At 53.2% G+C, this 24,775-nt stretch overlaps 2 protein-coding genes across 5 annotated transcripts in view; one reads left to right on the top strand and one right to left on the bottom strand.

The window, feature by feature from the left end:
- The first annotated feature begins 825 nt into the window (after positions 1-825).
- On the top strand, positions 826-10,361 carry FAM131B (family with sequence similarity 131 member B). 2 transcript variants are annotated; one of them, XM_078438331.1, is made up of 7 exons: positions 826-924; positions 3,646-3,755; positions 4,123-4,158; positions 4,413-4,506; positions 4,798-4,995; positions 7,150-7,293; positions 7,492-10,361. In XM_078438331.1, exons 2-7 carry the CDS (start codon positions 3,702-3,704, stop codon positions 7,962-7,964), a joined length of 999 nt encoding a protein of 332 aa, XP_078294457.1. In that variant the 5' UTR covers positions 826-924; positions 3,646-3,701; the 3' UTR covers positions 7,965-10,361. The 2 variants fall into 2 exon arrangements, with proteins under 2 accessions (XP_078294457.1, XP_078294456.1); XM_078438330.2 differs by lacking the exon at positions 826-924 and adding an exon at positions 953-1,256 and having other exon boundaries at positions 7,492-10,360.
- Positions 10,362-10,944: 583 nt separating this feature from the next.
- CLCN1 (chloride voltage-gated channel 1) overlaps positions 10,945-24,775 on the bottom strand; it is a 33,535-nt gene continuing 19,704 nt past the window's right edge. For 2 of the 3 annotated variants that reach the window (XM_060633360.2, XM_060633359.3), the window contains exons 13-22: positions 23,120-23,189; positions 22,820-22,930; positions 20,920-21,133; positions 20,569-20,702; positions 17,910-18,160; positions 17,510-17,621; positions 17,107-17,186; positions 16,826-16,864; positions 13,134-13,414; positions 12,549-12,645 (exon numbers count right to left, since the gene is read on the bottom strand). In XM_060633360.2, the coding sequence (XP_060489343.1) occupies positions 13,175-13,414; positions 16,826-16,864; positions 17,107-17,186; positions 17,510-17,621; positions 17,910-18,160; positions 20,569-20,702; positions 20,920-21,133; positions 22,820-22,930; positions 23,120-23,189 (1,251 nt within the window). In that variant the 3' untranslated portion in view covers positions 12,549-12,645; positions 13,134-13,174. Of the gene's footprint in view, positions 12,646-13,133; positions 13,415-16,825; positions 16,865-17,106; positions 17,187-17,509; positions 17,622-17,909; positions 18,161-20,568; positions 20,703-20,919; positions 21,134-22,819; positions 22,931-23,119; positions 23,190-24,775 lie in introns of all 3 variants that reach the window. The other variant, XM_060633361.2, reaches the window with a different exon arrangement.

Below are 24,775 nucleotides of genomic sequence, written 5' to 3'. Positions count from 1 at the left end.
TTGACCCCTGCCACGTACATCACGCTTTCTCTCAGTCTTTTTTTTTTTTTTTTAACGTTTACTTATTTTTGAGAGAGAGAGAGAGACAGGGCCTGAGCATGGGAGGGCACAGAGAGAAGGAGACACAGAATCCTAAGCAGGCTCCAGGCTCTGAGCTGTCAGCAAAGAGCCTGACGCGGGGCTCGAACTCACGACCCGTGAGATGACCTGGGCCACAACCCAGGCGCCCCATCTCTCTCCATCTCTTACCCACGAGGCCCTGGGTACCTACCTGACCCCTTCTGGCTAGCCAGGGGGCAATCCTCTCCTCTCTTGACTGCTTCCTTCCTGACATCCATGCTCTCGTTTGTCAGCGAAGACCAAGGCTCAGAAAGTTAAACGGGATTTAAAACTATGCCTTCTGGTCGGTCTCGAGTCCCGATTTTCACTTCCCTCTAGCTGGGACCGAATCGCCCCGTTCCACTCCCCCAGCCCCAGTCGGGCCCGGAGATGATCTGCACCCACCCCCACAGCCATCCGCGAGTTTCCCGCGAGCGCCCAGCACACCCGCAAACACTTCGCGATCTGTTTGGGTGCACTAAACAGCGCACAGGAAGCGCAGAGCAACCGTGGCCGTATCCTATCGCGCTCGCGCTCGCGTGCCAGCTGCCGCCCCGGGAAGAAAACAAGTGTTTGCGGAATTTGGCGGCCGCGGCCCTCCACCCGGGCTTTATTGCACCGCCCCGCCTTTCTCCCCGGGCATCCCCAACCGCGGCCCTCGAAATCCATCCTCCAGGAGCGGGGTTCTCTCCCCGGCTCCCGGAGACCCGAGGCGGGCGTCCCCCGGGTCTCCGGCACCCCCAGGGGCGCGAGCCCGGCCGGGAGTCGGCGAGGAGCCCCCGCGCGCGCGCCGCGGGCAGGGCCGGCGGAGGGGAGCGCCGCGAGGTGCGCAGGGCGCGCGGCGGCGGGGTCGGGGGCAGGGGCGGGGAGGCGCCACGCGCAGCCAATCCCCGGGCCGCCCCCTCCCCGCCGCCGCCAGCCGAGCCGGGGCGGGGGAGCCAGGCGGCGGCGGCGGCGGCGGCGGCGACGGAGGCTGCCGCGGGGAGGGATGGAGAGGGGAGGGGGGAGCGGAGCCGAGCGGAGACAGCCGCGGCGCTGCAGAGCGGCTGGGGCGGCGGCGCGGCTCCCGGTGCTGCCCCCGGCGCCCGCCCCGCGGCGGTGAGCGCCCGGCCACGGAGGCGCCGGAGCCATGGGCTGCATCGGCTCCCGGACCGTGGGTGGGTACCGCGGCGGGGCGGGGGCGGGCGGAGGCGGGCTCGGCCTGCGCCGGTCCCCGGCCCCCCTCCCCCACCGCTCCCGGCGCCCCCCCCGCCCCGCCCGGCCTGGCTCCCGCACTTTCCCTGCGCTCGGCTCTCCTCCGCGCCCGCTCGCCCCTCGCGCCTCCGGGGCCGGCCGCCCTCTCCGCTCCTCCGCTCCCTCGTCGCCCTCCGGCCTCCCTGCGCCGCCCTCCCCCAGGCGCGGTCCCTCTCCATCATCTCTCCACCGGCCTCCTCTCCCTCCGCGGCCGCTCTCCCTACTCCCGCGTCCCCTCGCCCGCCACCTCCAGGCCCTCCGCCTCGACTCTGCCCTCCCCGGCGCCTCTCCCCCTCCATTTCTGGGGCAGTCCCTCCCGAGGACCCCCGGCCTCCGCCCCGGCAGGAGTCCTTCTCACGCCCCCCCCCCTCCCCACCGCCTCCGTCTGGCTTGGGTGTTTTGCTCCCACCTCTTTGCTTCTCTGTTGCCTTTTTCTGTCGTTCCTGCCTCCCCCGATTCGCATTGTTCACGTGCATTTTCCCTCCGGGGCGGGGGCGGGATGCGCCCGGTGCCTCGGGGAGGGGAACGGGGTCCACGCCCGGAGAAAATGGGGCCGCGCCGGGCCGGGCTGGAGGGAAGGGCTGGGGGGCGCGGGGAGGAGGCGGGGGTTTAGGGGGACGGACCGGGGTCGGGAGCCGGCTCCCGGGAGGGTGGGGCCGGCCCGAGGAGCCCGGACCTGCACCTGTCGGCGGGGGCTGGCGGGGCGGGGCCGTCTCTTTATTTACCTTGGACTGGGGGCGGGCACGGGCGCTTCCTAAGTCTTCGCTCCCCTCAGCCTCTGCCTCGCTTCTACCCCCCTGTCCCCCGGCCCACGCACCCACTCCACGCTCACGGCTCAACGAATGAGTCCAGCCCTCTCCCCAAACCCCCAATTTTCCCCCACTTCTCCCGCCTACACGACCCAGTGACCTCAGGCTGAGAGAATAATTCGTATTATTATTACAAACAAACTCACTCTCCGGAAGCCTGATTTCTCTGAGACCCGGTTTATTTCCATGGATACCCCCCTCCTCTGCTTTCACCTCTTCCCAGGGTTCTCTCTCCCCCCCTCCCTGCCCCCCCAGGGCTCTGACTCAGCTCTCCCTCCTCTACAAAGGCCACCTCCCCCTCCCCTGTCTCTTGCTCTGCCCTCTTCATCCCTGCTCTCCTCTCTGTCCGCCCTGTTCCTGCTCTCTACGCCCAGAGGCTCATTTCCTCTTCCCTGCCGGCCACAGCCCCTGATCTGACCCATCTCCTCACTCCCCTGTAGCCCTGAGGGAGAGGGCTTCACCTAGGAGGGGTCCTGCCTGCTTCCCACCCATTAACCACAATCCCTCTGCACTAGCGGTGGGGATGCATGCTGAATGCCTCCTCCTGCTCCAGACTCCCTTCCCTTCACTCCTTCCCAAGACTGGGCCCCTAACCCCAAATTCAGAATCACAAAACTCGCGTGCAGGAAAGATCTATAAGGTCAGATTCCACAGCCATCTGATCCCTGAGCCCCTTTCCAACTGCTCAGGCGGTTCCTCCCCCGCCTGCCTCCCCAGAGAGGCACCACCCTGCCCTCTTGCCAGCGTCTGCCTTGGCCACATGCTCTCACCTGAACAATTACCATCAGTTTCCCAGTCAGCCCTCAGACCCTGTCCACCCCTCCCATTGTCTTTGCCTTCTCTTTGACTTGAATGCCTATCCTTTTAGGTCCAGTTTTAAAAAGTTCCCTTGTCTCCTCCTCCGACCCCCTTTGCTCCTCTCCCATCCATCACTTGCCTCCCAACCGCGAGGGAAAACGATCATACCTCACTCTTGGCCTCCTCTCCTGTCACCGTTTCCTGGTGAACACACACAGTTCCTGCCTCTATCCCCACCACATCCCCTCCCTGTCAGACAAATTCGCCAACTCCAAGATACAAGCCGTAAAGCCCACTTGGAGGGAAGCTCACCCCTAAAGAAGTTCTGCCCTTAATTGTAGGAACATCATAGCTCTCATGCTCTCCCATCTAGAAACACTCCAGGATTCCTCAGGACAGAATAAAGAACTGTTTTCCTGCTAAAACCCAACCACGGACCCCCTCCGTTTTGACAACAACAAATAAGGCCATATAACACTTTCCTGAGAGGGAATATTTTGGCTCAACCTTACAGTTTGTCCCTACCAAAAATTTGGGGGAGAGGAGGGATGTAAAAGGGCCCGTGCGGAGCAGTGGCTGGAGGGAAGAGAGGGGTCTGGAGGGGCTGCCCCCTGTGTGGCCTCAGCATTGTGAGACCCAAGAGGGGCTTGTGGGCTGGGACCTAGGGAGGCTGAAGGTCAAGCAAGTAACCCTGTGGCCGCTGCAGGGAATGAGGTGATTGCAGTGGATTGGAAGGGCCTGAAGGATGTCGACCAAATCAACATGGACAGCACCAGCTCGCTGCACGGGAGCAGCCTCCACCGGCCGTCCACCGAGGTGAGGCCCCGTGCCCTGCTGCCCCCCTAACCAAAGGACTTTTAGAAGACCCCAGAGACCATCCTGAACAAAGCCGCCCGGTTGCCCGATCCTTGAATTATCTTCCTAAATTCCAAGAGAACATCCCAGACACTCCTTCAGACTGACACTTTTACAGAACATTTCCTTTCCTCAAAACACAGGCCAAATGTTCTACTCTGAGATCCTAATTCCCTATGTTAAGCTGGGGGGGGGGGGGGGGGAGGGTAGAAAAAAAACCTCTCTACTTCACACACTTCTGGAAGTCCCTGGGGGTGGGGGTGGGGGGGGGCTGCTTGCATTTCTGGAAGTGCCTGTGATCCCCGCTCCCTTTTCTCTCTCCTCACAGCAAACCCGAACTGATTTCTCCTGGGATGGCATCAATGTGAGTTCACCCCACCCCCCGGTTTTCTCTAGCTCCTCTCCCTTATATTCTCCCTTAGATTGGCTACAGAACACAGCTGTCCTAGGTTCCCTACCGACCTGCCATGCTTTTCAAGGGCAGTTAGGGGATGAGCTTCCTTGGGACTCCTGGGTGTAATGAATGGTTCCCTTATCACCTGCCCTGGCTTAGGCCCTTCCTTCCTCCTGGAAACCGTGAACTCTCCTCTGCCCCTCCTCCCACATTCTCTATCCCAGCTCTCCATGGAGGACACCACTTCCATTCTGCCGAAGCTTAAGCGAAATTCTAATGCCTACGGCATTGGGGCCCTGGCCAAATCATCATTCTCAGGTGAGACTCCCGACCTGGGGATGTGTCCAGAGAGGAGAATCCCTACACACTCCTGGTCTCGATCTCCTTGCTCCTTCGGATCTAAAGAAGACCCCCACCCCCACCCCCACCCCTGACCTATTTGCCCTTTCCTTCATGCCCTCCTGTCCAGGCTGCCCCTCATAGGGAGGCCTAAGGAATCCCTTCCCTCATCGGGCGGAGCCCCATGGGACTCGGGTGGGGATACCGGTTGGGTCTTGTATGGGCATCCTGTGATATTCTGGAGGATGTGGGGAATGTCTGGCCCCTCAGGGATTTCTCGCAGCATGAAGGACCATGTGACGAAGCCCACAGCCATGGGGCAAGGCCGGGTGGCCCACATGATTGAGTGGCAGGGCTGGGGGAAGGCACCAGCCATTCAGCCGCAACACAGCCACGAGGCGGTGCGCAGGGATACCGATGCCTACTCCGACCTCAGCGATGGCGAGAAGGAGGCACGCTTCCTAGCAGGTACTTGTTCTTGGGACCCTCAAGAGACACGTGTTCAGGATGGCCAGAGACTGACCTTCCAACCTGATCCCCTCTGGCAGGACTTGCTCTATCCATATCGTGACCATAAGACTTAATTTCCCAATCAGCTCTGATTTCAGGCTCTTGGACTTAATTGATTCGGATAAGGGTCTTCAAACTTATTTTCATTATCATCTCAGAAGTTAAGAAGAATTACCTGGGATTGTGGGTCCACCTGTTCCGGATGCCTTCTCTTCTACATGGGAGGACTGTCAGTACCTGAAGGAAGGGCAGGGGCCTCTGACTCTGAAAGGCTCTCCTTCTACCCATGTTCTTTGTTTTTGTTTCTTTTTGTTTCTTTTTGAGAGAGAAGGAGGGGGGTGGGGAGCAGATGAAAGCAGGGTAGAGGGGCAGAGGGAGAGAGAGAGAATCCCAAGCAGCCCCATGCGCACTGTGGAGTCTGATGCAGGACTCCATCCCACAGCCCTGGGATCATGACCTGAGCCGAAGTCAAGAGTCCGTCGCTCAACTGACTGAACCATTTAGGCCCCCCTCTACCCATGATTCTTGAGGAAAAAGAACAGAAGGCTGTGGGGATCCCTTCTAGCCTTTGCTCCTCAGCACCTTGCAGTAGTGGATTCCCTTACTTGGCTCATTCCTTGTGACAGCTGCTAGGTCAAGGGGCCTGGGTGAGGAGAGGGTCGTATACAGAAGAGGTTTCTTTCCGGGAAAGTGGTATTGCTACAAGACAGGCATATAGCATACCTACAACAGTGACCAAGCCCCTCTAACACGTCTCCATAGATATGTAGGAAGAATGAGATCCAGAAGAGAAGAGAGGGCTCTCGGTGTTGGTGGTGTGGATGGTGGAAGAACTCTCCATGAGGAGGGGAGCCAAACATGTAGTGGGTAGGGAGTAGTTTAGGGCAGCTGGCAATGTAAACTTCAACTTAGGACTTTAACTGGGATGGGGACTCCCAAGTCTACCCATCCTCCCTAGTCTATTCTCCCTCCCTTCTCCTTCCAATTTCTTGAACTTTCCACTTTTTTTTTAAATGTTTATTTTATTTTTATTTTTGAGAGAGAGTGCACACATATGTGTGAGTGGGGGAGGGGGAAAGAGAGAATCCCAAGAGGAATCCATGCTGTCAGTGCAGCCCCCGATGTGGGGCTCGATCCCACAAACGACTTGAGACTAAATCAAGAGTTGGACATGCAACTGTCTGAGCCACCCAGGTACCCCTCTTGACCTTTCCACTTAATACTACTATGGACCTACAAGCCCATGGTACTCTTTCGGGGATTCTCTGTTGAACCTGAACCCTCTCATTTAGATTCCTCTGTCTTTGACTACTAGCTAACATTCTTAAAATCTTCCAAAGATAAACTTCTGGGAATTCCTCATTTCAATCCCTTTGGATATCTTACCAGAAGACCCCTTAACTCTAGGAATTCTTTTTTTTTTTTTTTTTAAGTTTATTTATTTATTTGGCGGGGGGGGGGGGGGGCGGGGAGGAGGAGGAATGGGGGTGGAGCAGAGAGGGCGAGAAACAGAATATCCTAAGCAGGTTCCATGCTCAGTGCAGAACCTGACGTGGGGCTTGATCTCACAACTGTGAAGTCATGACCTGAGCCAAAATCAAGAGTCAGTTGCTTAACGAACTGAGCCATCCAGGTGCCCCAACTCTAGGAATTCTTAATCTGACCTTCTGGGAAATCTCATGCGGTTTTGCCCTATTTTGGGTCATATGCAAAGTCTGTGTTGTCCAGTACAGTAGCCACTGGCCACATGGTGGCTACTGAGAACTTGAAATGTGGCCAGTCTGAATGGAGATGCACCGTCAGTATAAAATACCCACTGGATTTCAGAGACTCGTATAAATAAAATAATGTAAACGATCTCATTAATCATTTTTATGTGGATTAAGTGTTGAAAGATAATCTAATATATATTGGGTTAAGTAAGATATATTATAACAATTAATTTCATCTGTTTCTTTTAAAGTGTCTTTACTATGGCTACTAGAACATTTGAAATTACCAAAGTGGCTTGCATTATATTTCTGTTGAACGGCGCTGCCTCGCTGTCCCTCTATCCCCTGCATGTGTCTAAGGGTTCCCAGAGGTATCTCGTGCCAACCACTGTTCTTCTAGGTGTCATGGAGCAGTTTGCCATCTCCGAGGCCACACTCATGGCCTGGTCTTCCATGGATGGTGAGGACATGAGCGTCAACTCCGCCCAGGAGCCATTGGGCTGCAACTACAGTGACAACTACCAGGAGCTGATGGAGAGTCAAGGTGAGGGATGGTTCCTCTCAGGCCGAGGAGGCCTCCTCTGCTATCTAGGCTGCCTCTGTTCCTCTCTGTTCTTCTGAGACTTTCTGTTCATCTCAGCTTTCCTACTCTCCTCCCCGCGGTCTCCCTCTCATCCTCTGTGCTGTTGTTACTGCCTTTGACGTTCTGTAACCCTGCCGACCTCCGTGATTCTCTTCACAGATGCCCTTGCTCAAGCCCCCATGGATGGATGGCCTCACTCCTATGTGTCCCAGGGCATGTACTGTCTGGGGTCGTCAGATGCCTGGGAAGCCAGTGACCAGTCCCTCATCGCCTCCCCGGCCACAGGATCCTATCTTGGCCCTGCATTCGATGACTCACAGCCTAGCTTGCATGAAATGGGGCCTTCCCAACCTGCTTCCGGGTACTCTGCTCAGGAGCCTCCACCTTTGCTGGGGGCGGACGCTGACTGGGCTCCGGGGGGCGGTGGGGTAGACCTGGCTAGGGGCCCTGCTGAGGAGGAGAAGAGGCCGTTGGCCCCCGAGGAGGAAGAGGATGCAGGATGCCGGGACCTGGAGTCACTTTCCCCACGAGAAGACCCTGAGATGGCCACTGCCCTCAGCCGGAAGGTGTCTGATGTCACGTCCTCAGGTGTGCAGTCCTTTGATGAGGAGGAGGGCGAGGCTAACAACTAGCTTCCACCCACTCCACGCCCAGCCTTCCACTCCCAGCTGAGGGGCCTGGCTGCAACAACACCCTCCCTTCCCCCAGCAGTACAGCTGAGACCCGGGCAGAAGACCACGAGGAACCCAGGAGTTGCCTGTCCTCGCCAGGAAAATGGAGAGCCAGGGTGGGATTTAATCCAGGCATATGCTGTAGAACCACAGGTCCGGGAACTGAGGCCCAGGCAACCAGATGGCCGTGAACTTTGCTTGGCTGCGGGCTTCCGGGTCTGTGATGATGAAGCTCCAGGGCGTCTCCCGAGGTCGGGAGCACAGAGCGGCTTGTAGCCGTCGATGGGGATCTCACTTCTTCACTTTCTGATTCGTCTTCCAGGAGCCCTGACTGTGGCTGTGGGAATGCCTCCTTTCTCCATGTCACTCTTGCTTTTCCCGACTCTGTGTTTTCTCTGGCTGTGGCCCCAGCTCATCCCCACCGTGAGGAACAGACCTCAGGGGCTATTGGTTTGGCTTGACAGGCACAGGGGAAGCCACCGAAAGGCACAGGTCCTTAGAGGGTGGAGAATCTGCCCTCGGCGAAAAATTGGCTTCTGAGATCGGGAGTCATGGGGGAGGTGCGTGTGGCAGCTGGGATGCACAGGGACTCGAACACGATTCTTTACATCAAGGCCTGCCCACAGCCCAGAAAGTCACTGATGAGACCAAGAACAAACATGGCCGCCTGTTCTGGGACCTTGACTATCCCGTGGCTGGAAGGAGGAGCCAAGGATCTGGGGCCGGGGCTGGCTGCTCCAGCTCTTGCTTCCTTTTCTGCCTTCTTCTGGCTCCTGCTCTGGGAACCCTGGCCCTGAGGGGGTGACACAGAATGCAGGTGTCCTGGCCAAACGGGGAAGCATGAGGGCTGTGTCTCCCTCCACCCACCCTCTAATTCTCTGGAGCTGTTTACACTTTTCTCTTTGCCTTTTCTACATTTTTATAACTTCTTGGGGACTCAGGGTTGAGTGGGGTGGAGGGAGGAGGCCGGTGCTGTCAGGCCCCAGCCGGGGTGGGCTGTTTGTGAAGGAGCAGTGTGGGCACATGGTTCCTTTGCCCCTTCTTCAGCTGCTCCCAGGACTCCAAAGAGGGCCTCACAGGTGTTCTCCCTCCCTCCCCAGGCCTCCTGTGGAGGAAGAGAGGAGAATCGGAGTATTCCTCCTTCCAGGACAGGTGACCGTGAGGCATACGCCCCTGGAACAGCGTGCCCTCCCCCACCCAGTTCCCACTGTGGTGGGGACCTCTCTGTGGCACTTCTGTGAGAGATCCTGACAGCAGGGGCCGGGGGTAGAGCGAAGGCCGCTGCAGCTGTGGAGCTGGACGGCACACTGCCCTCCCTGCTGCAGTGACACAGGGACACTGTGGGTAGGAGAGAGAAGCTGAGAGCTTCCTTGTTGCCTCTCCTCGTGCCCGACGAAGGCTGCGGGTCCAAGGCCTTGTGTCCCACCCAAAGTTTGTCAGGGGTCCTACCACTTTCTCCTCTGCCAGGAAGGGAGCACCGTCCCAGACCCTGGGCAGAACTGCACCCCCCCCCCCATGCCCCAGACTTCTATTTCTTTCGAGTGAGGAGGCTGCGAGTCGGGGTGTTTCTGTCCATCCATGACCCCACCCCCACGGAGTTCACCCTTTCATCTGCGCTCCTAAAATGCAGCCGAGAACAAGGGCCCGTGTCCTCCAGGGGAGGGGAGAATGGTTTTCCTGGGGTCGGTCTTTGGAGGACCCAGGAGTGGGCACGGTGAGCACACGTAAGCGAAGTCACCTTTTCTACAACTGTCTCAACAGAAGACCCCTCGCGTGTTTGAAAATGTGACCTGCCTCAGGTGGCGGCAGGACCAGTAGCTGGGAGCTCTGGAAGTGGCCTCGCGTGGCCCTCACGCCAGACTCCTGCTGCGGGTCCTCGGGGTTTTGCATGCTGGCGAGTCCCTGTGTCCTCGCCTGTGCCACCTGCCGTCTCAGCGCACCACCTTTCCCTCTTAGCCTCACCCCCTTCGTGCCTATGTTCTGCCCCCATGCCCGGACCGCGGCGGCCATCCAGTCCAGCGGGTTCGTTCATTACAGTTCCTTTTTGCTCAGGGCCTGTGGAGTCGGGAAAGGTGGACTGAAGCGGCGTTCTCCCCGTCCTCCCTTCCTCCCTCCCTTCCCCCAGGAAGCCAGATGGTCCCTGAAACAGTGGCTGGAACTGGGAGGGAGTCTAGCAGACTTTGCACGAGGAGGGGGCTTGCAGACCAGAGGTCAGGTGGGGGCCTGCATTTCCCACTCTGAAGAGGGAGAAGAACCAAGGACCTGCCCTGGGACCCTCTTAGGACTCTGGTGGAGGGAGGAACTGCTCTCCGGTGCTGGGGGCAGGTGCATGGGGTTTGCTTATAGCCTATTCTAGGGGGAGGGGAGGGGCATGTGCAGGAAGAGGCTGTGGGGGGGCGGGGGGGGGTTGCTTTTCCTTTGGGGTTAAAGGCTGTGCAGCACGTTTTACGACAGTCCTGGAACAGGGCTGTTTTTATATTCTTGTGAATGAAACTGCTCTTGCTCAATGATTTTCCTTTGGGGGGGAGGGGGGTGCACTTTCATTTTCAAATCACTTTATTAAAGAAAAATCCAAATCTCCCATTCCTCCCCTTCCACTGCCCCACTGCCCCCCACGCCTTCCTTCTTGCCCCTCAGCTGAGGAGGGGCTCTTGGTGAATGAGTGTATGCCCTTCTCTTTGCCCCCACTTCTACATCCCATTCTGTGTCTTCCAGGTCTGGGAAATAATTCATTTTTATGGCCAGTCTTAGCATGTTTTCTTAATGTGACATTCCCACCCCAGGCCCAAGAGAGATTCTATGACATATATTACAGAGAGAATTATATATAAATATATATATATAAATATTATAGATTATTTACACATGGGCACGGGCTCACATGCCCACTGCCAACCCCCTCCCCAGGCTGTGCCCTCTCTCTCTCTCTCTCTCTCTCTCTCTCTCTCGGCCTGGGGAGGTGGAAGGGACGTGATGTTGGAGAGGGCTACAGGCTGTGTTCAATGGCACTAAACAGAATGTGGTGGCACATCTGACTATGAGTGTCTTATTTGGGGGGTGACGGAGACTGGGCACAGGGGAGGAGAAGGAGAAATGTCGGAAAGGGGTAAAACTGCAGAACCAGACAAGGCATAAAAGGAGGGAGGGAGGAAAGCCTTGGGTGTGGAGGCTCAGAGCACCCGAGACCACTTGTAAGAAAGACAGGCTAACAGCAGACACCCTGTTGCCGATTGGGGGAGGGTACGGATCTGACTTCCCCAGTGTGGGAAGCATCAAAGACATCTGCCATCTTGACTTTGAACCCTCCTCTCTCCACCTCTAGGAGAGGAACACAAAGAACCAGTCTAAAGGCTGGTGTCTGAGTGACCCAGTGACCTTGCCCTGAGCCTTGGTGCCGGGTGAAGAACCACAGCCACAGCAGCGGGAGGGCACAGCTGACCCTTGGGCAGGACAGATCAGTGACGACACTGGGGAGGGGGATGTATGTTTCCAGGGAGTGACCTGGAAACTGGAGGGTGAGGAAATTGGTATGGGATTGATTTCTGCCTGAAGGAGGTAGGAGTGACCCTGCTTCCTCCACAGAGAACTTTTCTCTGTCAGGCTGCCCCTCCTTTATCCACATTGCACTGCTTAAGTCTGAGGCAAAGGAGGAGGTGATGGGACCGGCCTTTCAGTGCCCTAGTGATGACCCTTGCCTCGTGACAGGTAGTAGGGGGCAACTTTCAGGGAGCCGGTGTGAGCCAGTGGGAGAACGGGGTGGGGGGCTCTGAGAGAGGGGTGCGGACTGTTCTGGGGTATATTCCAGGGCCATCTGTCCACGAGGTCATGAGGGCCTCCCATCTCCTCCACAGGCCACAGTCATGTGGGTCCCCGCCATGGAGACTGGCAGACACACAGGCAGAGCCAGGAAGGTGTTGGGACAAAAACATCAGGGGGCTCCCGGAGAATAAGGGGAGGCCTGAAAGTCGCAGGGTATGTCCCACCCCACACACCAGAGAGACTCGGGAAACCCCACGGACTATCAGGCCCTCCGCTGGGGTTAGAAGCCCCTGCCTGTCTGGATGGGGGGACGTGGCCTAAATAACTGATCAAGGCTACTCTCTGCTGCAAGGAACCCTCCTCTAAGTCTGTCACTATCCCATTTCACAATTCCCAGGAGGGGGCAGGACATCGGTTTGATCCCTCCAATCTCAGGACGTACCCTCTCCCACACAAAGCCAGCCTGGGGCCGGGGCCTCTGGACAGTCTTGAGGAGGAGGTCCTGGAGGCGTCACAGGATCAGTTCGTCCTCGTCCTCCTCATCGGTGGACCGCAGACTGGGGCCCTGCAGGATATCAGCCAGCTCCTCTTCCGGCCCGGGACTCTCCACCAGCTCCAGCTCCTCCAGCTCGCCCTCCACCTTGGCTGGAGCCACCGAGAGAGGGGACTCTGGGGAGGGGGAGGGCACGGGGGTCTCTGGGGAGGCGGGAGCCCCGTCCCCCGCCCCGGCCGCCCTGGTTCCGTCCTCAGGCAGGCTCCACGTGTCCGTGGGAGGGGGCGGGCCCCCAGGGTTCTTCCGAGCTGTCGTCGTGTTCCGGAAGCTGGCAAGGGGTGGGCGGAGCTGCACCCCGGACTTGGTGTGCCCTTCGATGGCCTTCTGCAGCTGCGGGGAGAGGGAAAGAGGGTACACGGTTGGGAAGAGGACGAAGATGGGGCAGGTGAGAGACACGGGCGCGAGAGAACAGACCCGCACGAGGAGGAGGAACAGGACGCATGGAGAGGCAGGAGACGGGGCCTGGGGAAGAGGCGCACCCGCGGGGCCTCGAGTCTCCAGCTCCTCTGGCTGGGCCCCTTCCTGGTGACCCTCAGGCCTCCTTCAGCCACATCCCACCCCATCCCATTTTCCCACAGATCACACACATGGAACTGTGACTCACGCCCTGAACCCTCACCCCAAACCCAAGCAGTCCACGAAGACCCTGGGGGCGGTCCTCTCCACCTGCCCCTTGCGCCACCCACCCCCTCCAGTCTCCGCATGAGAAACAGAGTGGGAAGTCTGGAGGATCCCCCCAGATGTCAAGCCACCCCCTCCCCACCCTCTTATCCTGTGCCCCTTCTTCCTCCTGCTGCTCCAGTGGGACATGTCATTACCTCCTCCAACGCGAGCACGCCCCTGAGCTTCCCCATGCTGGTCACGTAAGCAAGGTGGAGGCCGAGAAGCGAGAAGAGCGTGTGCGTCTGCAGGAAGAGAGCTGCAGGTCAGTGCGCGGCCGCCCCACACCTCCCCTGCCCACAGCAGCCCCGAGCGGTGGTGGGCGAGGACTCGCCTTGTGCAGAGACGTCTGCTCCACCAGCTGGAAGGGAGACTGGTCAATGCAGCAGTAGTCAAAACACACCGGCTGGCTCAGCTGCTCCTTCTCCCAGGCCTCAATCTGTTGGGCAGAGTAGGGCCGTCGCTCAGTATCACGGGGCCCCCTTCAGCCTCAGATCTACAGCCGGGCCCCAAACAGCCCTCCTAGCCAGCCCAGACCCTGAAATACGCAATGGAGTGTCACTGACCACACCCCCCCCCCAATACTAGCCCTTCTCCCTTCCCACCAGGGGCCAGCACCCTCTCCTTTCCTCCCTCATCAGGCCCCACATCACCTTGTCTCTCAGGCACGAAGAGCACCTCTCTGTCTTCTTGTCCTCTACCCCCTCCCCTCCCCACTCCCTGTGCCCCATACATTTGTAATTTCCAACCCAACTGCCCAGTCTTATTTTCCACCACTCCTGTGATACCCATTGCTCAGGGAAACCAGACGTGCCTTCCCAAACCTGCGTTTGCTGTTCTCGCCCCTTGGATTCCCCTTACTGCCCCCACCCTGCCTGCACAGGCTCTCCTGACCTCCCAGGAGCAGGTTTTTCATTTCCTATAGCACATTACTGAGCCCTCCTTTACAGAGATGACATGGATCGTGCTCAGTCTTTTACTGGCGTTTGTCTTACCTCTGCCTACAGGACAGGGATGAAGAACTCTTTTTTTTTTTTTTTTTTTAATGTGTATTTATTTTTGAGAGACAGAGTGCAAGCAGGGGAGAGGCAGAAAGAGAGGCGGAACAGAGAGTCTGAAGTGAAGCACGCTCTGCACTGACAGCAGCGAGCCCCGTGTGGGGCTAGAACCCAGGAACCACGGTATCATGACCTGAGCTGAAGTTGGCTGCTCAGCTAACTGAGCCCCCCCAGGCGCCCTGGACGTAAACTCCTAGGAGTGTTACGTGCGTTTGCCCACCGCGTGTTGTGCAGAAACCAGCACATTCGTCTCTTCCAGATTGCGGGGACTGTTTGTTGGGCGTGAAGAAGAGCTATACCAACTCACATGGCACCCAATGTGACTGGCTGGAGTCAAACCATTTTTGTTTTGTTTTGTCTATCACAGAAGCATTAAGGCACGAAGGTCCTAATCTCCTCTTGATTTAGATACGCGCACCCAAATCCCCAAGATTCCAAATGATCCAAGAGAGCTCTGACTTTTATAATGGAATCTAAAATTTCCTGAAATCTCTTCTCAGTCAGCACCTTCCGATCGCTGTGCTCCTTTATTTTTCTGTTTGTCCAAGTCCCCATGTCTCAAGCTCCGGAGAAGGTCTCTGAAGGCCACGTCCTGGTTCTCGTGGCGGGTGTATGGTCCAGGCTGGTGTGCTCTCCATCTGTCCCTTTCTGGTTGTTCTGGACCGCAACCACACCTCCTCCAGGCCCCCCCTTTCCTGACGGGAGGTTCACACAGGGTTTGGCTGGTCCTCACAGCACAGGATGGATGACCACTTAGCAGGTGTGCTGGAGACATGATTTATTTGTAGGGCCCTTGCCAACCCTGGTTTGGTTGATCCTGTCCTCCTGGATCTTTCTACGACCATTTCCTGCCTTCCCTGGTTCCATTCTTGTCTTCCCTTAAGGAACAACAACACTAACAGAACCATTTCCAGCATACATGCACCAAGCACTCCCTCTGTGCCAAGCATCATTCGGGTGGCTTTATGTGTCTTCACTCACTGAATCCTCTCCAACGACCTATCATTACCTCCATTTTACAGATGAGGAGATAGAGGAAAAGGGTGCATAAGTTGCCTGCCCAAGACGACACAGAGGTAGAGCAGTGCTTCCGACCTTGACTGCTGATCAAGTTCCAGGAACCCCCAGCTTGTGTCCAAGGGGCAGGGGATCTCTGCTTTAGGGTCCCACTACTTATAAAGGTAACAAACTGGGGCTCTAACTGTGTGTACTCCTAACAGAGGAGCAGATAAACATGACCTCTGGTGACCTGTTAGTGAATTCTTCCGCTCTTTCCGAAGGTGTCACCTTGATATTGCCAAGAGTGCCTTCTTGATCTTATCCGAAAACCATGTTCAGAATATCCTGAATTTTTACTCCTATGGATCTTACCCTCCTAGAATGGCCCAGTGGGTCATGTGGGAGTTTACATCCCTAAAGTCTTTTTTGGGAAAGACATAAGCTAAAAATACATGCTTCCTGGTGGCACTTTATTTCCAGTGGTCATTAAATAGCCCCACTGATCAACTAGCTAGCTTTCCCTCTGGGGTACTTTTTAGAAGAGTATTATTATTGGTTTTGAACTCCAGCGAAACCCTCCTCAACCACTGTCATGACCCATCTGACTCCTGCCTGGGGGCAAAAGCTGTAGCTGTTCTCTCCTCTGTGCTCATCTATTCCATTTGTCCATAAGGCATTGATCAGAAGGGTGTGTGTTTTGAGGGATGACAAGGAGAGAAGGAACAGACTTCCCTCCTCTCTTGTGATGTCCCATGCCCTCCCCCATATAGTCTGGACAACCAAGAAGATGTTTCTTTTAGGGGTGCCCGAGTGGCTCGTCGATTAAAGCGTTCCAGCTCTTGATTTCGGCTCAGGTCATGATCTTATGGTTCGTGAGATTGAACTCTGTGTCAGGCTCTGCACTAACAGCTCAGAGCCCGCTTGGGATTCTCTCTTTGCCCCTCCCCCACCTCAAAATAAATAAACTTTATAAAAAAAAGACGCTTATTTTAAAATAATATCCATTATGGTTGTCATCTACCTACTTTTAAAAAACTCTACCTTTTCAGTTCCATGGTGGGCCTGCATTCTTTTGCTAAATGGAATGGCTGCTAATGGACTCTGTTGTGTCTCTGCAACCCCAGGGTCTGTTTGGACTGGTACTGCTCAGCTTTCTCCTCCAGATCATTGCTCCCCGTCTGTCCACTCCACACAGCCAGGCTTATTCAGGGTCGGATTTTCTCTCCCATGGACTCAATAACTACCTTTTTTAGGAAATAGGTGTTTGTCCCAGTGGGGCACTGCTGTCAATATCTGCCCTAGGTTTTTGGTTCTTTCCAATCTAGTTTACTGGCATTTTCTTGTAGTCCATTGTCTCAGGACCCTGACCAATCCAGCATCGTAACCTCCAGCAGGCACGGACCATTTTAGCTTCCATGCTGTTCTGCATTGGAATGTGTAACTGCTGGCTGCCTGCCATTTTACTTCAGGTGAAGCTCATGCTTCCTACACAGTCTCTGCCTGGTCCACAATATCCCGAATGTCTAAATGTTATAAGATCTAAGACTCATCTGAGCACTACGGTCCCATCCATGCCTGGAGGCTCAAAATTTCCCTCTTCTGATCCCTCTGAGAACAGCTACCTCTGAGCGATGTGCCCAGCCCTCCCTCCATAGTCGTATCTCATTCCCAACCTCGCACAATGCTTTCTGGCCTAGACTCGCATCTTATTCTTACAACAACATAATGAAGAAAGGGAACAGTGTCTCCATTTGGCAGAACAGTCCACCCCAAGTTGTTCCTGTTTCTCTTACCTCTTCAGGTGACATGGTGTCCACCAAATCCGTTGACTCCTAGAGAAGAAAGACATAGGTCCAAGTTCTTTCCCTTTTCATGGCAGTTATGGTTCCTTTGGCCATTAGCCATCTCTCACAGGCCAGGGCCACAGATGCTTGCCTTCCTAGTCATGGTTCCTTCCATATGAACCTTCTCCATGGTGGGGCCTTCTCACTTCTGCCTTGCGGACCATGGATGTCTCAGTTCGCAGAGGCATGCCCCTTTCCCTGTCCACCCTCCGCGACACATCTGCTCTCACCTGGGTTGTTTTCTTCTTCGTGGGGCGAGGTCTGCCCAGTAAGCAGCGCAGCAGGGACCGGAAGACAGAGGGTCTTTGACCTGAGGGGAGTGGCAGGTGGATGGAAACGGAAACAGAGCGGTATCTGTCCTAGGAGGAAACGGCCAGCTGGGGAGGCTCTGAGGGACCCCTGACACTTTGCCAAACAAGGTGTGTACTTCCCGGATGCGTCACCTCCATGGACACCCTCTCTCCTACCCTCCTAAATCAGCTCTTGCCCTTCCCTGGGACGGTAATATGGAGACTCAATGAATAGGAATCCCTTCCCCCCGCCCCCCTCCTTATAGTAGCAGCTGTTAGGTTGAGGAGAGCCCAGAGAGAAGCCACAGGCATGAATGCGGGTGCATGCTGGGAGAATCTTCACCTGCGGGCTCCGGGGCTTCTGGCTGCTGTTTGTGGCTGGGCAGGGGCCCATTGGGCTCTTCTGGGGACAATGGAGCGGCAGGAAAGGAGCGAGGAGCGGGGAGAGGAGGCAGCTGTAAGGAACAGTAAAAATTCTCAGTCCTGGGGAAGAGGCTGCCTAGCACTTTCCTCCCCTTATCAGCTGGTGTCCTGGGAAATCTTTCGACCTCTATTCTTTCTCCCCTTTCAGAATTCCTGTGTCTCTTTGGGTTCTCATTGGTACCATCACCTGCAACCTTATCTCCTTCAACCCCTGGCCCCCAGGGACACTGGTCTCTTTGACCTTCTCGGTGATCAGCATGTCCTCTCTGTCCTCTGCCCCAATCTATCCAGCTCCCCCAGCCCCACCCCTGCCTGGTCACCTCGGGCTTCCCAGAGAGGTCCTCCTCTTCATCCTCATCCACAAAGGCAAAGGACTCCCTCCGGCCCTGGCCCTCGGATGGGATGCCTTGGTGCCCCCTGCCAGCAGGCCGCGCCTTTCCATCATAAGGCAGCTCAGACAGCTTCCTGGCCATGTCCTGGGCTGCCCGCAGCCTCCGCTCAGGGCACAGGTGGCGCTGCAGGAGGGATTGCAGCTCTGACCGCTCCACGGAGCCCAGCAGGATCATTGAATCTGGGGGAGAGCGGAGCACAGCCTGAGGGCCCGCTCCTTCCACTCCCCGCTCCGCAGGATCCAGTCCGGGACAGAAGCCCGGCACCCCTGCTTCATTTCCCAGCTTTTACCCTCTCTTTCTGAAAACTCATTTCAAACATCTGCCAGGACTGACCTCACCCAATCCCTTTTATTTCACTCATTCAGCACTTAGAGACCCAATTGATACTATCCTACTTAGTGCTAATTTGTACTTATTTGAATGCAGCCCTTCCTTATACAGGCTGTTTGTAAATAGGTGAACTTGGCATCAAAATAGCTAATCAACCCTGTCTCAAAAAAAAAAAACAAAACACCAAAACTCTTTAAAATCCACTTATATAGGCTGAGATGTGAATATACTTTGAAAGAAGTGTACAAGGATATCTGATGCTTAATCACTTAAAGACTCTGGGTCCTTCTAGGATATAAACAAAACGCCTACTTTTCCTGGGAAGGTGTTTCATATACGGAAATTTCTGCTACCATAATGAACCTTTTCATTAAGTTGTAAGCCCATAAAATTGCAGCAGTGTTATTAAGATAAATCTTACCATTAAGTTTTTGTCATTATTATGAAAACCTTGTATCTCATTGGCTGTACCCAGACTCCAATGAAAAGCCACTGCTTTAGAGGCGACTTAAAAAGTATTTGGGATTTGGGGAAAATATTAAAATGAGTCTAACCTGAACAATTTGGATACTCTGATTATCTGAAATCAGGAACTAACAAATTTAATGGCTCCAAATGGCCGTACATGATTCTTCTTAATTACACTAATTCAAGCACTAGGCGAGTATTGATTTAATATCTAGTAAATACCTACAGGGAGACAGCCTGAAGGGGATAGAAGTTACAGTGCCTGCCCTCAAAGAATTCCCAATCTAGTGAGACATAGATATATAAACTACACAAGAAATAATACACAGCAGGATTAAATGCCAAAGGATGATGAAATAAAGTAGTGTGTGAAATCACTGCTTTAAACCATTCACTCCTCGGAGCGCCTGGGTGGCTCAGTCGGTTAAGTGTCGACTTTTTTTTTAATGTTCATTTATTTGAGAGAGGGAGAGAGAGAGGGAGAGAGAGGGAGAGCAAAGCAGAGGAGGGGCAGAGGGAGAGAGAGAGGGAGACACAGAATCCGAAGCAGCCTCCAGGGTCTGAGCTGTCAGCAAAGAGCCCGACATGGGGCTTGAACTCATTAACTGTGAGATCATGACCTGAGACAAAGTTGGACGTTTAACCGACTGAGCCACCCAGATGCCCCAAGTGTGGACTCTTGATTTTGGGTCAGGTCATGATCTCACGGTTCGTGAAATCAAACCCTGAGCAGGGCTCTGCACTGACTGTGCAGAGAGTACTTGGGATTCTCTCTCCCTGTCTCTCTTTGCCCCCACCCCCAAAATAAATAAACAAACATTAAAAAGGATAAACCATTCACTCCTTCATACAGAACGGTTTCCTCTGCCCCTCACGTTGGGCACTAAAGAACAGCTACCGTTTAGTGAAGTAGCAAAGAGAACCACGTAAGGGGCTAAGCCTCACTGTTCATGGATTCCTTGTTTGCAAATTTGTCTCCTGTCTCAAATACGGAGGCATATTTGTAACCCCCAGATCAGTGCTCAAGGTGCCCTCGCCGTCATTCACAGACCTGTACAGAGCGGCGAATGACCGGGGGCCTCCCTGTGCACGTGTTCCCAGCTAAGCTGCAAAAGCGATGCTCTGCTTCTTGTTTCAGCTCCCATATTGTGAACGAGCATTCTTTCCATGGTCTGTTTAATGCCACATTTTCACATTTTTGTTGGTTCTGTGTTGGTGGTTTTGCTGCTTAAACCCCACCCCACCCCTCCCCCTCCCCAAGCAAGAAGGCTGTGATGGGCCTTATGGAGAACATCCGTGTGCTAGGCAAGCTTCGTTCAGGCCTGAGTTATAGCCCTGTCGGCCATGAATTCTAGTTAGTGAATCAACACTATATACATGAAATAAGCTGTCTTTAAAGAGAAACACACATAAAACAAGTTTATGCATTGATTAGTCGAAGAAAATGTGACCAGAGGAACCTAACCCTGTATTTCCTCCAGGGCAATGGTTCAGTATCATATCCCTAATTCAGTGTTCATGGCAACTTTAGAGAACATAACTACAATGACTAATGAGAATCAGCTATAGTTCTCTAATTGGATTTTTAACTATCTTCTTGCGCTTGTGTTAGGACTGTATTTTTCCTTCTCAAAGATGATCGTGTTCCTTAAGGAACACAGGCTGGGTATGCTGTGGCACAAATGCATGGTCCCTAATGACAAGCCCACACTACAGTGTCTCTTCCACCTCTGTGGAGCCCTTGTTCAGGTCGCTAGCTCAGAAGTCTGTTTCCTTCCTTCCCACTGACCTTTCGAATCAACCAGTGGTAAAGTCTTGACTGTGGTGGTCTGGAGCAGGGTTTGCAATTCCCCATACGTGCAGGCAGCTGAAACAAACTTCACATCACGCACCATGATGTCCTCAACAAAGATTGTAAATTTGCTACGGAGGAAGAAAGCATGGGGGTTAGCCCCACCATACACTTGTTCCTTTGCCATCCCAGGCATTCCATCACTCATAATATTCATCAAGTACATGGGAACATAAAAGTAAGTAAAAAGCAGTGTTTCCAAATGTTGACCCTAACCTTGGTCTCAACCTCAGAACCTCCCACCCCCACCCCATCAAGTCTGAACTAATTCCAGCTGGTGCCCCTGACCTGAGCTGGTTCCAACCAAGGTCAGGCAAGTAGGGTAGCTTCTTGACCTGGATGATGCTGTCATAGAGGGAGGGCTGCAGGCTCTGAGCCACCATGTTGGCCAAGATGACAGCCACCATCATGGGGAGGATGTGGGCAATCTGACCCGTTAACTCGAAGCAAATCACAGCTGTGGAGACCGTATGGGACACTGCGCCAGTCAGCGCTGCTGCCCCTAGAATGACACACAGGAAGCGGTGGGTTAGGGTTGCCATTCCTGGCATGGAGGGCACGTGAGGATGCCATGGGAGTGATGTAGAATGGGGAGACATGACCCCAGTCAGTACCAACACTCCTGACATAATCATCTGTCAAGAGTAGTGGTGAGAATGCTCAAGTATTAGAAAACCATTTTAATCTTACTCGATGTCCTTTGGCAATTTGCAAAATCATTGTGTGTGCCCGGATTTTCACTTATAAAATGAAGACAGTGATGTCCTATCTATTCCTTGCTTTAGAAAGTTTGGATCATTCTGTTTTGTTTTGTTTTGTTTTGTTTTGTTTTGTTTTGTTTTGTTTTGAAGTAGTCTCTACACCCAGTGTGGCGCTTGAACTCACAACCCTGAGATCAAGAGTCACATGCTCTACCGACTGAGCCACCCAGGCGCCCCAGAAGTTTGGACTGTTCTTAACTGAGCATTTTAAAACCCAGTGATAGCATTTTACTTTGGGCCTCAGGTTTTGATGTCAACAATTTATGAATGAAGAGGGTCAAACCCAGGACTCAGGCTGTGGACTTGGAACATGACACCTGTGTCAGATCCTGGTTCTACAGTTTCTCAACTGTGAGAACAGAACTTGATGCTGCTGGAATCCCATATTCTTATCTCTGAGGTAAATGAGGTATTGAATAAGTTGTAAGGCCCTTGCAGACCTACAATGTTATGATTCTGTGAACTCTTTGAAAACAGAATCTGTCTTATTTGTTTTTAGTTATGTTTTCCCATCAACAGAAATAGTTGCTAGAAGGTATACATGGAAAGAGAACAAGAAAAATTTACAAAAGAGAGGGGCACAGTCAGTAGAGCGTGCAATTCTTGATCTCGGGGTGGTGAGTTCAAGCCCCATGTTGGGTGTACAGCTTACTTGATGGGGAATAAGAGCAGATGACTCTTACTGATGAAAGAGGCTTTTGTAAAGGACTGTGATTGGGGAGTAAGGTCGCCATATGCAATGTAAAGCCGGTTAAGGCTTCTATATTTAAGGGAGGCATGGCCTTAGATGTTATGGGATTTTGGTGAAGAACATAGGAGGGAGGAGGCATACTAATTTTGAGGATTACACTGGCTTCTGTGTTAGACATGGTTTCAGTTGGATGGTTTCAGTTGGATTATCACAGATTATCAGAATGTTAGGACCGTGAGATATCTCAGAAGTCACGTGAGGGCAAAGAAAGTGGGGTGCAGAAAGGTAGCTAACTTGCTCTGTAGTCATGCAGGTGACAAGTGGCAGGGATGAGCACAGAGCCCATGTTTCTTAGGTCTTAGTCATGTACTCTTAAGTCCCGTCAATATTGGTACATCTGCAGGTTGGGAGTATCCAAGCAAGTCACCTGCACTGCTGTTTCTCTGATTCTTTGGAAGCAAAGAAAAACCCTCACCAAACATTCAGACACAATCCTAGGTGCTTTCCTTCTTATCTTGTTTAATCCCCATAATAATCCCTTTTCTACATAAAGAAACTAAGGCTCAAAGACGTTCAATAAGAGCTAATGAGAGTCAGAGCCAAGGGCTGATTATTTGAACAAAAGTTGAATCAAATAGCATAAAATTAAAACCTCATTGTGGAGCCTGGAATAAAGATGTCATGGGAGAGTTTGAGTGTGGCTATTAGGGGTTCCGGAGGGTAGAATGTGTCTCACCAATTACTGCATAGCCGCCGGGTAGGATCTTGTAGATGATATCATCGAATAGGATACCGTCAGGGAATAGCATGGCCATGATCTCTCCCACCAGTCTTCCAAATGCAGCTCCTAGAGGAAAGACAAAAGGAACGAAGGTATTGAAAGATCCAAGTTCCAGATCCTCTATATTTTCAGAGCCAATCCCTGCTTGGGCACTAAGACCAAACATAAGCCCCAAGCATCCAGACCTTTCCTTGATTTCCCAGTACCCTAGATTGCAGCTCTCAGTAAGATCCCAGGCTTCCCACCAGAACTTACCTAGCACAAACACAGGCATGAAGCCTCCACAGGGTATGGGCATAGTGGTGGCCACGATGGACATCCAAAACTGGGGTAAAAAGAGGCATCAGGACACCCTCTCAACCCTGCCCAATACACATGCATACACTCCACCCTCTCCCCACTTCCAACCCTCCTTCTTGCTTCGAGAGTCACAGAAACCCTGGGATAGCAAATCTTTTTGGAAGCCATTTTGTCTGCACCCTTCCTCCAGAACCAAAAAAAATGTGGAGTGCTCAGTCTAAGAGACAACCAAAGACAACATTATAAGAAAGTTCCTCCTGATCGTTAACTCAAATCGTTCTGACTTGGAGTGACTGTGTTTGCCTTTAGGCAATCTAGAAGGAAGAGTGGAGCCCCTGAAGACTCCTGTCCCTGCTCCAGAAGGCTCCTGGCCTATACTGTACCCTCTTAGCCTGAAAAGGTCACCTCAGCTGAACAGCCTAAAAGTCTTGAAGCTGGAAGATATCTTTTCCCAGTCAGATTATGTTTCTGAAAAAGAGCCCATTTCTGAGTGGCAGACACCTTGAAGTCTTAGTGACTTACTACATGACTAATGTAGCTTTGAGGTGGTCATTTACAAAGCTGTTTATATGGTAAACCTCACAAGGGAGTCTGGAGTGAAGCCTGTCTTGCCGGAGCCATTTCCTAACATCAAATCACCTTAAGCAGAGATTCAAAACACATCAGATCTGTCCTGGCCATCCTGGAAGGGCACACTGAGAAACCTAGCCAATCTCCAAGGCCAACTCTGTCGGGAAGTATTCCAACAGAAATTGGAACAATTTTAGCAAAAGCAATAGGTACATTCTGTGGCAAGGAATGCAGAAGAATTGAGAAATAAGAGTGGAGAAAAGAGTATTGGTTGAGCTTTTGGAATATCTGTGAAAGAAATAAAAATGTGAGACATAGCATGTGAATTAGGTTTACGTATCACTTCCAAAGTACGTCAGCTAATCTTACAAAAGGATCTCAAACTAATTTGGTGAAAGATGGTAGCAGCTAAGTCCAAACAAATTGACAGGATGAAACATTTACAATTAAAAACCTATGCAAATTTACTGTAAGCTGGTAAGAAATAAATTTCTTAATATTCTGAACCTTAGAAAGATTCCCTTGAGGAGTGCCTGGGTGACTCGGTCGGTTAAGTTTAGGTCGTGATCTCACGGCCTGTGAGTTCGAGCCCTGTGTCTGACAGCACAGAGCCTGCTTGGGATTCTCTATCTCCCTCTCTCTCTGCCCATCCCTCGTTCATTCTCTGTCTCTCTCTCTCTGAAAATAAATAAAAATTAAAAAAAAAAAAAAAGATTCCATTGAGACAGGGCTAGTGTCAAGAGCCATGACAAAAACTCTGGGAAGGTTTCTTTCCAGAAGCTCTGAGTTGATGCAAAATGCATACATACTTCTTCAGGTCAGAATATGAGTGGGTAAAACAGTTGAGAACTGCAAAGTCAAGTGAAGAGATATAAACTAAGAACTCCTTGAGTAGAAAGCAACCGCATACCTCTTCTCTGCCTGCTCTCAGCACTGGCATGGTGCTCATAAATGCAAGTCAGATGTAGGTAGGTCACTAGGGAGGGAGGGAAGGAGGGAGGAAGGAAAGAAAGAAGAGAGTTTGCTTGGTCCATGCAAGTG

This window comes from Panthera onca, chromosome A2 (assembly GCF_046562875.1).
Source record: "Panthera onca isolate mPanOnc1 chromosome A2, mPanOnc1 haplotype 2, whole genome shotgun sequence".
NCBI classification, from domain to species: domain Eukaryota; kingdom Metazoa; phylum Chordata; class Mammalia; order Carnivora; family Felidae; genus Panthera; species Panthera onca.
The sequence above is the reverse complement of the archived record's forward strand: the minus strand, read 5'-3'. Positions and strand labels throughout refer to the sequence as shown.

What these genes read in the sequence shown, in the direction of transcription:
- FAM131B (XM_078438330.2), top strand. Translation starts at nt 1,229, where the DNA reads ATGGGCTGCATCGGCTCCCGGACCGTGG. An exon ending in CATCGGCTCCCGGACCGTGG is followed by an intron (nt 1,257 to 3,645) that starts GTGGGTACCGCG and finishes TGGCCGCTGCAG; the next exon opens with GGAATGAGGTGATTGCAGTG. An exon ending in GGCCAAATCATCATTCTCAG is followed by an intron (nt 4,507 to 4,797) that starts GTGAGACTCCCG and finishes CTGGCCCCTCAG; the next exon opens with GGATTTCTCGCAGCATGAAG.